This window comes from Vigna unguiculata, chromosome 8 (genome assembly GCF_037176805.1).
Source record: "Vigna unguiculata cultivar grain cowpea cultivar isolate G323 ecotype 2 chromosome 8, ASM3717680v1, whole genome shotgun sequence".
NCBI classification, from domain to species: Eukaryota; Viridiplantae; Streptophyta; class Magnoliopsida; order Fabales; family Fabaceae; genus Vigna; species Vigna unguiculata.
The window spans coordinates 35,085,627-35,101,698 of NC_140799.1; the positions used below are offsets into that span (position 1 = coordinate 35,085,627).

The 16,072-nt window shown below is 32.7% G+C and overlaps 3 protein-coding genes across 4 annotated transcripts; all 3 read right to left on the reverse strand.

The window, feature by feature from the left end:
* Nucleotides 1-1,350: 1,350 nt before the first annotated feature.
* Nucleotides 1,351-4,384, reverse strand: LOC114193832 (metal tolerance protein 4-like). Its single transcript, XM_028083777.2, has 7 exons — nucleotides 3,942-4,384; nucleotides 3,591-3,760; nucleotides 3,236-3,434; nucleotides 2,491-2,669; nucleotides 2,247-2,397; nucleotides 1,863-1,996; nucleotides 1,351-1,649 (listed from the first exon to the last, which is right to left on the reverse strand). Exons 1-7 carry the CDS (start codon nucleotides 4,120-4,122, stop codon nucleotides 1,470-1,472), a joined length of 1,194 nt encoding a protein of 397 aa, XP_027939578.2. The 5' UTR covers nucleotides 4,123-4,384; the 3' UTR covers nucleotides 1,351-1,469.
* Nucleotides 4,385-6,101: 1,717 nt separating this feature from the next.
* LOC114195234 (cytochrome b-c1 complex subunit 8-like) lies at nucleotides 6,102-9,428 on the reverse strand. Its single transcript, XM_028085632.2, has 2 exons — nucleotides 9,063-9,428; nucleotides 6,102-6,445 (listed from the first exon to the last, which is right to left on the reverse strand). The coding sequence occupies exons 1-2, from the start codon at nucleotides 9,230-9,232 to the stop codon at nucleotides 6,397-6,399; spliced, it is 219 nt and encodes a 72-aa protein (XP_027941433.1). The 5' UTR covers nucleotides 9,233-9,428; the 3' UTR covers nucleotides 6,102-6,396.
* A 2,113-nt stretch (nucleotides 9,429-11,541) lies between these two features.
* Nucleotides 11,542-15,713, reverse strand: LOC114194327 (KH domain-containing protein At3g08620-like). Of its 2 annotated transcripts, none has more exons than XM_028084478.2 (8): nucleotides 15,436-15,713; nucleotides 15,131-15,201; nucleotides 14,894-14,982; nucleotides 13,780-13,931; nucleotides 13,020-13,136; nucleotides 12,780-12,896; nucleotides 12,494-12,637; nucleotides 11,542-12,037 (listed from the first exon to the last, which is right to left on the reverse strand). In XM_028084478.2, the coding sequence occupies exons 1-8, from the start codon at nucleotides 15,541-15,543 to the stop codon at nucleotides 11,891-11,893; spliced, it is 945 nt and encodes a 314-aa protein (XP_027940279.2). In that variant the 5' UTR covers nucleotides 15,544-15,713; the 3' UTR covers nucleotides 11,542-11,890. The 2 variants fall into 2 exon arrangements, with proteins under 2 accessions (XP_027940279.2, XP_027940277.2); XM_028084476.2 differs by having other exon boundaries at nucleotides 15,424-15,687.
* Nucleotides 15,714-16,072: the final 359 nt, after the last annotated feature.

The window sequence follows — 16,072 nt, forward strand, 5'->3', positions numbered from 1 at the left end:
CACATTAATAATGTTAATTCATTAAATATAATACATATCAATTAAGAGGGGTGAATTTGTATTTCAAGATTTTAAAAGTTTTAGATGATTCTTGAAATATTTTTCAACCTTTACTCGAATGCTCTAATCAACTTACCAATGCAATGTTAGTGGATTATTTCAAACAACTAAAAATAATCAAAAATGTGAAAATAGAAAGAAGACAACAATTTTTATACCGTTTCGATTTAAGATGAATCTACATCCAGTTTTCTTCTAAACAATCCAATCTTCAAAGATTTTCACTCTATCAGTAGAGTTCCAAGAATTACAAGATCATCTAAAAATTCTAGACTCTAATGACCCAAGAACTTGATTCACTAATCAAGAACTCTCCCTAGATACAATCACACAATTGCAACTAAACATTTACCTACACAGTGAACAACGATGTAAGAGAATGTAATTCAGAAATAAAAAGAACAAGTGCACCTATTGTTGTGAAGAAATTAATTTTGGTCCTTAATGCCAAGCTTGATCTCCCAATATTAACTTCATCCTTAGTCTCTTTGAACACCCAACAAAGTAATCTCTCAAGAACTCGAAAATCCTCTTTTCTCAATCTCTCAAATCAGGGTTTTGATTCTGTTTCATATTTTAGAAAATGAGTTGAGATTTGTTTAAAAAGGTGTTCTCTGCTGCTGAGATTAATAGATCAGAAAATTTACCTAATCGATTATTAAGGTTAGACTTTGAATGTAGTAACTACAATGCATCTCATAATCGATTAAATAAGTAGCTAATCCATTAATTAGTTTTGTAAAGCTTATGTTTATACAAATCAAGATTAGATTAGTTGATCTAAGAAGTTCTAAGTTTGTCTTACACAGATCCTAAGCATTTACTACCTATTCATATGAATGATTACACCTATTTCTAGTGACAAAGCTTGATCAGGTTACATGACTTTGGACATCGTCAAGGTCAAGACTTTAGTAGAGTGAGTAAGTTCCCCCATTCAACAATCTCCCCCATTTTGAACTTGTGAACTTTTCTTGTCCTGACCAATGAACAGTTTCACAACTTGAAAATTTTCACTTTCTTTCTTTTTTTTAGAAAATTTCAAATTCTACTATTTTTGTTATTTAAAATACCTTTTAAAATTTCTTATTTTTAATCTCCGCATCCAAACATGTCATTTTCTTTCAAAGAATTTCAATTTTTTTAAATAAATGAATTACTCTTTTAAATTGTCTCATCCAAACACACCATTAGACTTTTGAAAGACTAATGTCTTCCTTTTTATTGATTTTATATAGATGTAGATAATGGACGTGTCAACAATATAACGCCTTGTTTTAGCTCATGCAATTGGAGATCTTCATAGAAACATACAATTGTATATTGATCTTTTATTCCTTGTATTCATACCACAAATGAAGGTTAAACTTGAGAACTTTACACTTATTCTACATGGCCTTCAAACGTACTTAAGGCTGAGTATCTGGAAGTTTGCTAAGAACCGAGTGTTCTGGTTTGTGATCACATTCGAAGTCTAGATGAACAAATGCTCTCTCAACTTCTGGAAGTTTCTCTAGCTTTATCTGAAGGCTCTCTCCAATGGCATGTGCTTTTTTTAAGGGTAAATCCTCCGGCAGTTCTATGTCAACCTGAAACCAATTGAACCAAAATTACAACATCTTTTCTTTGTCAGAACATATGAAGTTTCATACATATCTAACGTAGAGCAGCGATCAGCAAGTTCAAATATATAAGATTAGAAGAAACTAGAAGAAATGAGAACCATAGCTCTCATGATTTTTCTTTTCATGTAATGTCTGTATTCACATTATTTTTCTTTTCTTATATGTATACATTTATACCTCCACAAAATATAGAACGCCAAATGTGTAGGCGCGGACAGTGTCAATGCGCTTAATTTGATGAGAGTGCATTACAACAAGATATGTGAGCTTCTGCAGAACTTCAGGTGATGCAGATTGTCCCACTAGTGAAACTGCAAATTCAACAAAATGAAACCTCAACTAAATAATTTTGCATATAACCATTCATGTTTACTTTACTATATATTAAAAAAAAAGGACAATTTTGTTGCAGTTCCTGTAGTCAACTCTAAACGAAATTGAAATTTCAATTCTTTAATGAAAGTTTTTATCCTAGACAGCACAAGTTATTGAAGCAAAACTCAGTTCTGGTTAACAACACTAAAGCAAAAATACTTAAAGAACTATGTCTAAGTTTTTTACCTGCATTTTCCATCACAGTGCCAGACCAATTTGTGATAGTGTAAATTGAAAGTAAAATAGCACCAACCGGGTCAATCCACCAGTAAAATTTATCACCAAGAACAGCTGCAACTAATCCAATCACATTTGTTACAACATCAAAGTGGTGATCCTGCAAGTTTGCATTTGTAAGATGTTACAGAAACCTCTTGATTTAGTTCATTATTCATTGAGCAGTTTATTATCAAAAGAGAAGGACACATACATCTGCATAAGCACGGACAATTTTGTTTCCTGAGCTTCTACAATAAAGCCAGAGTGCAAGCTTCACCAGTGTTGCAAATATCATAACGGAGTACAACAATACCAGTTGATCATAAGACATCTTCTCAGGAGAACTGTTTTCTATTAGTTGTTCTATTGCTGTGATTAGTACCTGAAAGCCTGTAGAAAAATATATTACATTTAATCTTTGTGTTTCGTGTGTCCAAATGAATCTGTCCCTGGATTAGTGCATGTTCTGTAATATAATCTATGCCAAATCATTTAAGATTCTGGAAGAAACATCAATATGTTTGCTAGGACAGCTTACAAAATTAGGTTCATGTTCTCAGATTCCAGTACAATGAAAAAATGTGTATGTTATGGTTGTGGTGATGTTATTGTCGTGTTTTTGTTGTTATCACAACCGTCTAAGTTAGTCATAAGACAAACCTACCTAGGGCTCTGATACCATTAATGGGATTTATTTTTAGAGGGCTTATCAAGGAAATAGTTTATTTTATATATGTATATATGTGTGTAACTTTAGTCTAACCACCATAAGGATAAATACCATTTTTAATCCAAAATCTCGTGACACCAGATTTATGAGAGTTTTTTTCTTATATAGTGTTTGATGGTATCATGTCTATCGATTATGACTTAGACTCGTACTTAAATTATTTTGGACAAACATTTTTAAATAAACCGTTTGGAAGTAAGGAATAGGCCAAATCAATTCAGCTCACCAAGTGTTGCCATGACTGCAGCAAAGATAATTATTCCCACTGGCTGCACCCGCAACTTCCCAATTGGGTATTTATACATATTTATGTTCTTCATTGCAAGGTGAGTGAACCAAAGTATGCCACCAGCTATGAAGTCAAGCAGAGAATCCAATGTTGATGCTGCAACAGCTATTGACCCACTCCTTATAGTCACATAAATCTGGATGTGTATATGAATATATAGTTATTTAGCAGACAGTACAAAAAGCTATGATACATAAAACAACAAACATTAAAGGAACTTATACTAATCAATTGTCAGAAACTGCTTCGTATGAATAAACAAATATATATATACATCACATTAATATATCACCTTCAATGCCAATAAAGCTGCGTTTGCATAATTAGAAATCTTCATTGCTCGTTCATGCTGGGCTTGTTTTTCAATGTCTTCTGCATCAGTGCAGTCCAATGTTACTATGGAGTCAACTTCTTCAAATGACTTCAGAGTAGCAAATTGCCTTTCATAATACTCTTTCTCTCCTGTAAACATAGAAAACATATCACTTCAAAGAAGATAAAACTTTATGCTTTGAACACAGATCATGGCTCTATGACAAAGTAAAGCAACTAAAACATTGAATCTACAAAAAGGTTGTTTTGAATGTATGCTTAAAAGACTAAGCCATGGTACCATACAAGTCTAATATTCCCAGAGAGATACCTTGGGTTAAGTGGGTGGTATTGGAGAAATGATGATGAAACTCAAAGGGAGACTCAAAGTCAAGGCCACAACGGACCTTATCAGGAAGCTTTGACAAGAAAGTTGTTCTAAGGGAGTTAAAAGAGTTTCCACCATGGTTCTGGTTGCCCAGTAGTGGCTTTGAATTGTTATTCTCATCCATTCAATCAAAGATAGTACTGGTGCTAGTGGTAAACTATGCACCAATGTCCAATAATATATACACAACTTACAATGGTTTACACAGCTTTTGGATTTTGGTTACTTTTTAACATTAGCACACAACCCTTATAGAACCACCCATCATGCTTCTTGGTGCTGTTCATACAAGCTTTTGCTTGTTGAGAATTTTATTCAAATGGGGAAAGTTGCCATTTGACCAAATAATAATGAGACTCGGTAACAAGCATGCTGAATGCTGCATGCCCCATGTTGTCACTGCAAAGTGTCTTGCAATTGTGGTTGCAGCAAACTATTAAAATTTGGAAGGTTTGACTTATGCACACATTAACTTTTTTTAAGTTGCAGTTGAACCAAACAACGGATGACGAAATGAAGGGTAATTGATGTTCGCTTAAAGAAACCATTTTTTAGTTGACTAGATTGTTCGCTTCAAATCATAAGTTACACCAATTTCATCCCTTAATCATTGAAATTGAAACCAAACTTATCATTCTATCATTAAATTTACAGCACTTTCATGTTTTGAAAAACAGAACCGAAGTAATTTCTTGAAAGATTTAAACTTTTAGTGTTCTACATATATATGTGGAGGGTAGTGTAATTTAAAAGATAAAAATAACAATCTGCTTTCCTTTATTTTAGGAAGTTTAATTTCAATATGACAGAAGAACTTAATGTCTTGTGCACTTTTTAAAGTTGAGCGTTTTATTTTACAACTATAGCAACCAGGAACTTAAATATAGAATCACAGTTTAACAAAGTGTTTTTAACAAAGTTCTAACAAACTTTCCTATTTAGGTAAAAAAATATTATTTTATTACTTTATTTTAATTAAAAAATTAATCTACTTTAATTTCATTTTTATAAACTTTATTAAATTTGTCAAAAAATAATTTTCCTTCCGAAAAAGAGCAAAATTACTTAAACCTCCTACCACCTTTTCAATTTTATATAATTATTATTAATCATTTTGTTTCTTCTTTCTTTCTTTTTCTTTTTCTAAAATAACACTGCACGTTTTAAAAAATTGTATGTATTAATATTATCAACTAAAGCTTTTGTTTAGAGTGATTTTTAGTTATAAGTTTCACCAATTTCGAAAACATCAATGAACAGTTTTTAAAATATAATTTTAGTTTTTGCTTCTCTCATTTTTAGTTAAAATATGATTATGATGCCCATATGTTGCTGTAGTAAAGAGAATATACTTTTTTAATACAAAAAAAAAACAAATTTAAAAAAAAAATCCTTGGTTTTAAACATAAATCTAAGAATGCATAGAAAACTAGCTAACCTCATGCTTGTCACACAAGATTTTTTGTTTAAAAAATTACATCCTAAGATTATAATCACTTTGAATGTCTTGCATGTGTTTCGAAATATATTGCAATATTAATCATCAAAATTGAAGCCTGGACATAAATATCTCATGCCTGTAGAAGTGCTGGTGACAAGTTTGTTGATAAGATACTTTTCTAGATGTTTTTTCAACTCTATTAATGAACAAAATGTCATTTTCTACTAATTAGATCGAGCAATTAGTAGTATAACCAGACCACTCTTGATAATATAATATCTAGTAGTGCCCGCCAAAATGAAATGATAACAAGTGTCCAATTCAGATTTGCATCGTTTAAAATAGACCCACTGAACAAATTGGAGGTTAGAAAAATCATTAAATGAATTGTAATTGCCACCGATTATAAAATATAACGCTAATCTGCATTACATGGGATTTGATTCTTCTTAAAACTACTAAATATTTTCTGATTTTAAATAGGATATCGATCAAATAACAATTTTATCTTTTACTCATTTAAATATTGACCCGTAATGAGCTAGATTTACCAGCTATCACTTATTCATGATGCATGCAATTAGAAAACTCATTTTAATCATTGATTTTATGACCATTTTCTACCATAAAGTTAAAAAAAGGCTCATGCAGACAAGCAGCTTATAATAAGCATAAAAATTTAGAAAGCATCAGAATGCTTGTTTGAATTAAAAAAAAAAAAATACAACACAAACTAATTCTGCCATTATTGACAAAACACGTAAATTGTCTTCTAAAATATAAAGTAGTATAGAATAGGAAAATGAAATAGAACATCAATAAACACTGTGAAAGTTAGGCTCAAAACTCGAGACATCTCAAAACAAGGGTAAGAGCAAGTTTGTGTCACATTATTAGGTGCGTAAACAAGTGCAAGGCAACAAACTTGAAGCTTATCCAATCAGCTCTTGCAAGAGCTCAGTACCTGTGATGAAGCTTCTCCTTTTCCAGGTAGTTCTGAACATACCTGCATCCATCCAAAACCATATTAGACATACAACTTAACCAGCATCAGAGAGATGGATGATCAATCAAATCTACTCAGCTTATGGAGAGGTGAATCAAGAGGTTGGACTTGTCACCATGAGATGCACTTAGAGATTCATGACAGGATATATTATAGAGTAAATTATACTAACTACTCTTTGAATTTTGTCAAATTACATACATACATTGTCTGCTTATTCTAGCAATACATTCACATCCCTTAATTGTTTAAAAACATTATCTGTCACCACGATTACATTACATTAACTTTCCGCAATTGTTTTAAAAACATTACACTAAACACTTATTATTAGAGAAGTTAACGTAACCAGAAAGTGTATTTCACGAAATTTTACATATGATTAGCGTAATTTTCCATATTATAGACCAACTAATACACCATTAATTTTCTCATCTTCCAATCCACCTCTCCATAGAATTACTGGCTATTTTAAGTCCAATACCAAATAAAAAATGAAGTTAAATTTTGTTTACTCATAACTTTTAATCGGAAGATATTGCAGAATGGTTGCTGAGGGTAACATCAGATTGAGGGAAGGGAATATAATGCAGTGGAATAAAAAGACATACATTAATGTTAAAATAGGATGAATTGGAATGAACCTATTCATTCCACACAAACCCTTTTTTTCTTAGTTTCTTTTCATGGGAGGTGATGTACAAAATATTTTGCATAACTGCATTGCTAATAGTAACATATAGCACCAACGTTGTTAAGATTACAATCTTCCTCAAAAGATCACATAATATTGCACGGAACACTTCCGTGCGGGAGCTTCAATTCAATTATTCCCCAAAGACTCAGATTTAAACTATACCAACGCCAAGCAAGCTTATCTAATCACTGAAACAGGGGGTTTAAATCTACACACCCTGCCATTTAACAGGCAGGACTGAGCAACCAATAAAAATAAGTTGGCTGGTTATTGACCTATTGTGAGTGATGTGAATAAATTTCAGTTTGAAAGCACTATGCACCAATTGATAAATATGGGAAAAATAGAGAAAAAATATATTACATTCCTACTAGAAATCATAAGATAGCTTATATAAAGGACCATCAATATCTTCTGAATGATTTCTTGTATTAAGGACCAGAATGAGTTTTATGCCCCCTCCCTTTCAAGGGTGCCTAGTCTTCGGGCTATCTCTACTCCCATACCACATTTGTCACGGAGTCCTGTCGGGGACTTAGCTGGTGATCCAGGTAAGAGTATTTGTTCTGCTCAAGTCAATAATTGTCTCTTTCGATCCTCAACCTGAGTAGGGATGTCAAAAAAATCCATACTCGTGAGTATCTGTTGATAAAATCCGGAATGGGTATGAAATGGTGAATGGATACCTGGATAACAGATGGGTTTTTTAATACCCGTATACTAACGAGGCAGATAGGGATATCATAGTATATATACTCGTGAATACCCGTACTTACCATACTAAGTCAAATCAAAAAACAAATCATGATTGAAATATTAATACATAGATTTTGAATGAGTTTTTTTTTTTTCAATTGGTTTTAAAAAGTCTCCATTTTTTTAAAGTTGTCATTCAACCCTATTTAAATGGACTATTTGGATTTTGTTTGAAATTTATGAATGTTAAGTATTATATTTTATTTAAATTTATGGTTAAAATATGTTGTTAAATAATTTAATGTTTATTTTGTAAATATTCACATGTATCCGTAAATATTAAAAAAAATATATGGATACCCGCATAACATATAACATATACCTACAAGGATATGGAGACATGTATGACGCATATATTTATCCAACAGGTAAAACCATGTTTACCCAAATGGAGTTTCCAAAGCAGAAACAATCAGACTAAGTTGCTGGTGGTGAATAGGGCTTCCTCAAGGCTCTCTGCCCTGCATCCAAGTGACTGAATTGTGGGTGGGTGGCTGAATGTTATCAACTAACATGTACGGACCAAGGCCAAGGAGTACTAGACATTGACAATCTTTAACCCTCAGAAAGCACTACAAAGCCTTGATTGCGTGTTTAGTGGATGTGTTGGCCGTGACTTCTAGTTTTACTTGTCTTATATTCATGACGGATACTATTATAACCATGATTAGATTATAAATTGAGGTTAACTAAATTTTAGTCACAAAATCTCTAGGTTATGTGCTTATACTATTCCTCTCCTCCCAATTTCAATACCACCAACCCTAAGCATATCACCAACAAATTCAGTGTTTGTGGAAACAGATTCGTTCCTTTTTCCCTGACAAATAATAACACATCCCTTCTTCCAGCAAGGTTCCAGACCCATTCCGGTCCAAACCAACGTTTGACTGTTCATCGTCATTCGACTGAATTCACAACGATGAACAAGTAATACATAGCCATGGTGTAAAACATAGAAAGAAGCAAACCCTAACACAGATAGAGAGGTAGAGAGAATTACTGCGGGTACCGACAAGGGGACCGAGTAATTCCGGTCCAAAACCAACAAGTTTAACCGTTCATCATCACTCGATTGAATTCACAACGATAAGCATATAATACATAATCATGGCGTAAAAAAAAAAGGGAAACCCTAACAGAGAGAGAGAGTGAGGGAGTTACGCGTAAGTGCCGACAAGGGGACCGAGCAAGAGAGTGGCGTTGATCCAATTCTCGGAGACCTTGTGATGAATCTTGGTGGGCAAGTCCTTCCAGAGACCCGTCATTATCTTCTGCTGGAAAGGGGAGAGAGCGTAGATCACTGATTTCACCGGCACAATCTGTTTCCCCATCTTCTCAACTACCGCACAACCACGCTACACAGATCAATGAATGTGAATCTGAAACGAAATGAAAGAAACGAAATATGAACCTAATTTTTAGATTGAGTTCACTCTCGTGTTGGGTTTGTAATTGGATTGGATCTTCTCTTTACCAGTCCAGTCCAATAAGACTGCGTACCACTATTTTCCGCCTCAAACTCTCCACACATCTAGAAAATGCCGGAACAAGTGTCATACATTTCTTTCCTCATTTCTAATTTAATTTAACTTAATTTAGTTTAATTGTTTATAGGTTATTTATAAAAAAACATTAATTCAAATATTCTGCGAGGATGATAAATATTTAGGCTTTCATTTGGTTTATTAATTGATTAGTGAAATACATGCACAGTTGAATTTTTTTTACAAGAAAAAATAATTAAATTATATTATAATTATAAAAATTAATTTGATTTTTTTATTTTATTATCGATTATGCTTTGTTTAGATATTTTTTAATCATGATAGTTATTTTAATTTAAGTAGATACTTAAATTGATACAATCCTATACCGGAAAGAACGTTCTTGAATTTAAATTCTTAAAAGACACGACACAGATAAATTAGAGAAGAACGCGAATGTTAATCTTTGATAAGAACACGAAGCCTAAACCAAAAACAAAGAGAATCTCTCTTTAATAAAACAAATTCAATATATGACTAAAGGTGTCTACATTATTTTTTGTACCTCTGTATATAGGCACATAAGTTTAAAAAAACCTGACAATTTACAATAAGGCTCAAACCCAAAACATAAAAACATAAACTAATTTATAAAAGAAAATCCAAAGCCCAAAAACATAGAACATAACTAATTTTTAAGAGGAAACCCAAAATCTAAAAACATAAACTAATTTTCTTAAAAACTATCCTTCAAATATGCTTCAAGCCATGATCTTCATATTTTTCAAGTCTATGATCTTTATATTCTTTGAATCTCATATTGTTTATAGCATCAGGAACCTTGAATAGTTTTGATCTTTCGATCTCTTGCTCATTGTCCTTATCATAAGTGATTTAAATTGCAAAGGTTCATCTAAATTTGTCTTGTATGGAATCTTAGGATAGTTCGTAAATGTTAGAAAAAATAATCAAATTTAAAAATAAACCACTTAAAAAATAAAACTAGTAAAATAATTATTTTAATCTAAAAAATAGTTAAAAGATAAAATTAGAAACAGAATATACACGCACAGAAAATTCTCTTTGTGTAATAGTACAAATGTTGAATTAAACAAGTTCCTTTTGATTGATTTTTCAACAAATTATCATTTTTGTATGTGGTATTAAAGTAGTATAAATAGTGAACGATTCCAAATTTATTATTGTAATTTAGCTTCATTTTAATTCAGAAAGATTATTATTAGAATGCTTGTTTCAAATTATAGAAAAGTAATGTTTTCCTTAGAGGTAATTTACTTTTATTGTTCTAGCTTTTGTAAAAAAAATTACTATTAAAAAAATCAATAATAATATTATCAACTCAATATTTAAATTAAATATACATTTTATCATTTGATTACTTTTAGAAAGAAGAAAACGAAAATATTTACTTAACCCATGCGGTTTACTCGAGTATCGCACTAGTAACTTATAACAGAAGGTATTCCATTCAATTATTGTTCTTATTTTCAAAATCACAGTTTCGTGTATGAAACAACTAAAACAGAATAAATTCAATAGAAAATGCTGTCATAGTCAGGGACAACGAAAAGTATACTAAAATAATGATGATACATCAACTCACCTTAATTATTGATCTTATTTAGTTATAAAGCAGACCGTAAGCTCATTTTATAATGATTGGATAAAGAAATTACTATCAATGGTGGGAATGCTATTAAGCTCTATCTTTTAAAGAAGATTTTGAATAAAATGATAAAGTGGACTGCCATTAATTCGTTGATATTTTTATTACGTGTGCCTGTTAATTTACATAATTTAAAATAAAACAAAAATAGAAATTTAAAAGGATTAAAATCTGTATTTAAATTGACTAAACAAAACAAATATATGATAATATTGTAGTTTGAAACACGAATATTTCTATCATTACTTTTTTTAGAAGATGTGGTCTGGCATAAGGATGAAGAATGTGGTGGTGGGTAGAGATATGAAGGCCCCACGATGGACTTGTAGAAATCTAGAATAGTTCCACTTTACAAAGACATGCGTTAATAAGTCAAGCCAAAACAGGATTAGTTTGGCTCAGTATTGCTACAGACAACACAGTCCACATCTACTGCATTAACCTCAGAGACCCCACCAACACTACGCACTATCCTTAACAAAACACTGTTATTATGCTCAGAAGAATACATACTCTCGTAGCAACTCTTCTTTCCATGCAATCATGAACCAACAATAATAGTAATGATAATGATCAGTTTATAACTCCCAAGAGAGTTGTGTTTATAGACATTGCAGATATACATATACTAATCAATCGGTCAAAATACATAATAATGAAGTTTTCCTAGTTTTACAAGTCTATTGATGCAATTGATTGTGACTTAATATGTACCCTGGTTTTGTTTCAATCTTTTTGTGAAGTTTTCTGGTTGCTGCTTCACAGAATTTACATGCAGGAGCTGACATCAAATGACACATTTTGGAAATGTAGACACACTATTGGTCTGTTTTGGCCCGTTTCATTTCATTGGAGGTGAATGTGGAGGGACTGCCACTGAGTTGAGGACTCTCTTCTCTAAAATTGGAATTCAGCATAGCAAGTTCTCTCAGTTGTTGCCTTTTGTACAGGTCCTGTGACTCATCCTGCACATCAAATGGAGGAGAATAAGAAGTATTTCTATACAGCACAGCAATTTACACTTAATCACACTTTGGTAAGTGATCTTCAGCTTGACTCATGGAACATTTTTGCTGCAAAGAAAACCCACTTTTCTTCATGTTTCTCTCTGTATGGTACAGCTAATTTATTAGCATATAAACACTTCTAGTGGATTGATTACATTAAGTGATGTGCAGATCATAATAGTAACTAAACAACAGAACTTTGCGGAAGGAAATAGGTTTTTTTAGATAACCTGAAACTTCTTTTCTTATATTTAAATCTGAGCAATAGTTGCTACTGCAATAAATGATAACAATGTAGTATAATTGATAACTCCTTGCATAAAATAAATGTCTAGGGAGAAAAGTAGAGACAGAATATCTAATTGGTAAGTAAAATTCTGAGTTCAGCATCAAAGTTAAACAATGAAGAGATACCATGGGTTTAAGTAGCTCTTCTATGATCTCCTGTGCTTGCCTCAGCCTTATATCAACAATATTTACAGGTAATTCAGCCTCAATCAAAATGTGCAGAGGCTCATTTAAGTGCTCATAGCCTGGCCTTCCCCTTAGCAACTCTTCCTTTATATTATAAAAAGGTAGAACAGTTACAATTAAAACAATGTGAGTAGTGAGAAAATCACACCAAAAGAAACTATCAACAAGTTGAAAGGAAAAGCAACTGTAATGGAAACAACTAGAAAAACTTTAAAAGAGATGACACCTTATCTAGTTCTTTTATTGAACCTTTCCCTCTGATATATACTCGGCAACCTGTGGTAGCCTCCACTCGCTTCAGTGAATTGCCCCTAGGACCAAGAAGCCGTCCCACAATATTGAACTGAAATTTAACTAAGCTTAGTGACTCAATTCTGAGTAGAACACCACAAAACTAACAGAACATGGTATGAACCTGCATAAGGTTGCAGGAAAATGCATTAAAACGTTCTACACTTCTTCTTACATTTGGATAGTTATCATTAGCAATATCCAGGCGCAATATCCTCTTCACAATGTTAGCGCTTGGTACACCTGATGCTGCTTGCCAATCCACGTTTAGTCCCTGAACTCCAGCTAAACCCTGATGTAAGATTGAACATAACCTCTTAGAAATTGAAATGACCAGGCTAAAGAGAGAAAAAAGAAGAAAGGATAGATAAAATGGAAGAGGGATCGTGATACACGATGGAAAGAAATCAAATTGTAGCTGCTCTGTTTCAACTGATACGGATTAAGGAACCAACGCAAATTTCATAAATAATGACAAAATTCATGTCGTAAATTAACAATTACAAAAGTTTCAGCTGTTAGATGAACTCACATGCCTCCTTACACAAGAGAGATCATAGATAGTGCATAGGTTCACCTTCCTTGTACTGAAATTAAACATTTTACTAAAAGAATGCGGCAGTAAGACCACTTGGTTATAAAGGATTAAATACCTTGTCATGAACAAAAGAATCCAAAAGCTTTAAAGTCTTAAAGAAAGGGTGAAAACAAATCAATATTTTGGTATAGTATTTGTAACTATTGTCACCTATACATCATCGACAAACAGATAAAAGAATCTAAGTACCTGAAGTTGTGATAGGCTTAGAGATATATTTTCTTTACAATTCAACAAGGTTAACAATGACATAAGAAAAAATAGGAACTAAACATGACAGAGTACCGGAGGATGATCTATAAAACAGAAGAACAAAACAGAAAATTCAAATACTTACTTCATGTGACATGCTGTTCCAACCTGTAAAATTTGGTTGTATGTCTAAAGAAGGCATAAGGTTGGGTTTGGGGCTTCCAAACTGCACTCTATCATAGTCACTGAACCCTTGGTTCTGCATCAGTCCATTCTTTCCAGAAACCCTTAAAATCTCTGTCATTGAAGTAACATTGAATATAAGAATGAGAACATAGAATAAGACCTTACAAATGTAAGCTTTAAAATATGAACACGAAGGAGTAGTACCGTACTGGCAAACACATATTCAAACCGTGATGATGAAAACAAAAATTCTGTAGCAAGCATTAATAGTAAAACTAAGGGGTTAAAGTTTGCTCTAATCATTCAAAAGAATACGCCTAATTTATTACTTTTACTATAGTGGGGTGTTCTCAATTCAACTAAGCATTTTGTTCATTGTTTGAAACATAATAGAGATAATTATATAGACGCATGTTACTGCGGGGAGTAACGTGATTTGGAACAACATAAGGATTTTGTTTCCTCTCGTCATTGCTTTTATGTTATCCGAAACTCACCACCTAAGAAGATTGATTCCTTTTTGGTAAATTTATATACAGATAAGAGACTATAGAATCATGTTGAAGTTTGCTATGGTCACAGATATAGGAGACCAATCTGTCTTCAAGTGATATGTATTTTGTTCAACAATATAGACCGGTAATTCCCTTAACAACTATTAGTCATAACAGAGCTAAGTATCAACCAGTAAATTGATATAACAACATAGACTTTGACAATTCAATGCAATTTGAAGGAGATACAAAAGGAAAATGAGACACTAATCCATGTAACGATAAAACTGGGTTTTTAAAGATTAGGCCAAATTCATCTGAAAGAAGAGGTCAGATGCAATCAATGGAACAACAAAAAGAAGAAATTCTCAACAACAGAAACATTGGAAGGTTTTAAGAAACAGCCTATGATCGCAATTTTGGTCGCAACATCAAGGTAATTTACCAAATTGCAACCGCAATTACGACCGCATCACCCAAATTTGATTGGTATATTCCCACAATATCAAGGATCGCAACAAAATCGTAATCACAACCTCAATTTAAAATCATATGACACAGAGATTCAGCGTAATCAACCTTGATTTAAGAGCCTGGTACATAAGGGTAGGACTTGCATGAAAGGTCCAAGCTTCTGATGTTCTGCCAGCAGCTCCGTTAAGTACTGACTATAAACACGTGAATAAGAACATGCATCCAGAAGTTAATCGAAGAGCTCATTCCAGATATATGCGTATGCATATAACATAGGTACCTAAAAAATCAAAAAGCTTCACAACAAATAACAGAAGAAGAATCACCGTTCAATTCATATACCTTTCAACATCAAAACCGCTTCTCATGTTTATGTTTGGTGAATTGGCCCTTGCTGTTGAAGGTGAGGAAATCTGATTATACAAACCAGACATCAATTCTTGAAGAATAAGGGCTGCAATATTACACAGAAAGACTAAAGAAAATTCAAGGCAGTAAGAGAGAATAAAGGGTTGATTGAGATGGGATTTGGCCTCATAGATCCTATTGGAAAAACACAGAACCACCTCACTTATTTATGTTTGAAAGAGAAGATAGTAATGGAAGAAGGAAAGGTACAAAAACCAGAAATATACATGGAGGGCCACCTTCTGTTGCTCAGTAGTAAAAGCAAGAGTTAAAGGGTTTCTCTCAATCCATCTATCTATCCCTCTCAGGGTGTGTTTTAATTGTTGTTTTGTTGACTTCTGTTGCATTTGCAGCGTTGGATCATTGGACAGTTTTTTTCTCAAATGAATGATAAATAGATACACTTGATTTCAATAATAATTTCTGATCATGAAAAACTTTACATCAATAACCTATTTACTTCTATGAAAAAAATGATCCTTTTCTAAAGAACCCTTTTAAGAATGAGTAAATTTTGAATCAAGTGATGTGGGGTAGTAAAAAAAGATATGAAAGGACTTGAATCTTCACTACATTTTGGAAGAGCAAAAGGCAAAAAGAGGTGTTTGCTTGGGTGATGTGACTCTGAGAGTTGTGAGGTGGAGAATGGTAATTAAAATGGCAAAGCAATGATTGAAATGGTGAAGCATTCATGCACGCACGCTCCAATAAGGGTGCGTGGAGATGGATTAGGTTCAACCATTAACAAAGAAGAAGCTAGCAAAGATAGCAGAGTAGGGTTACCTATGTGGGTCAATGGCACCAGATCATGATCACCTCTGCCATTTCAAACCAATCACCTCATGTTTCACGCTTCTTCTATACTTACTATGTAAC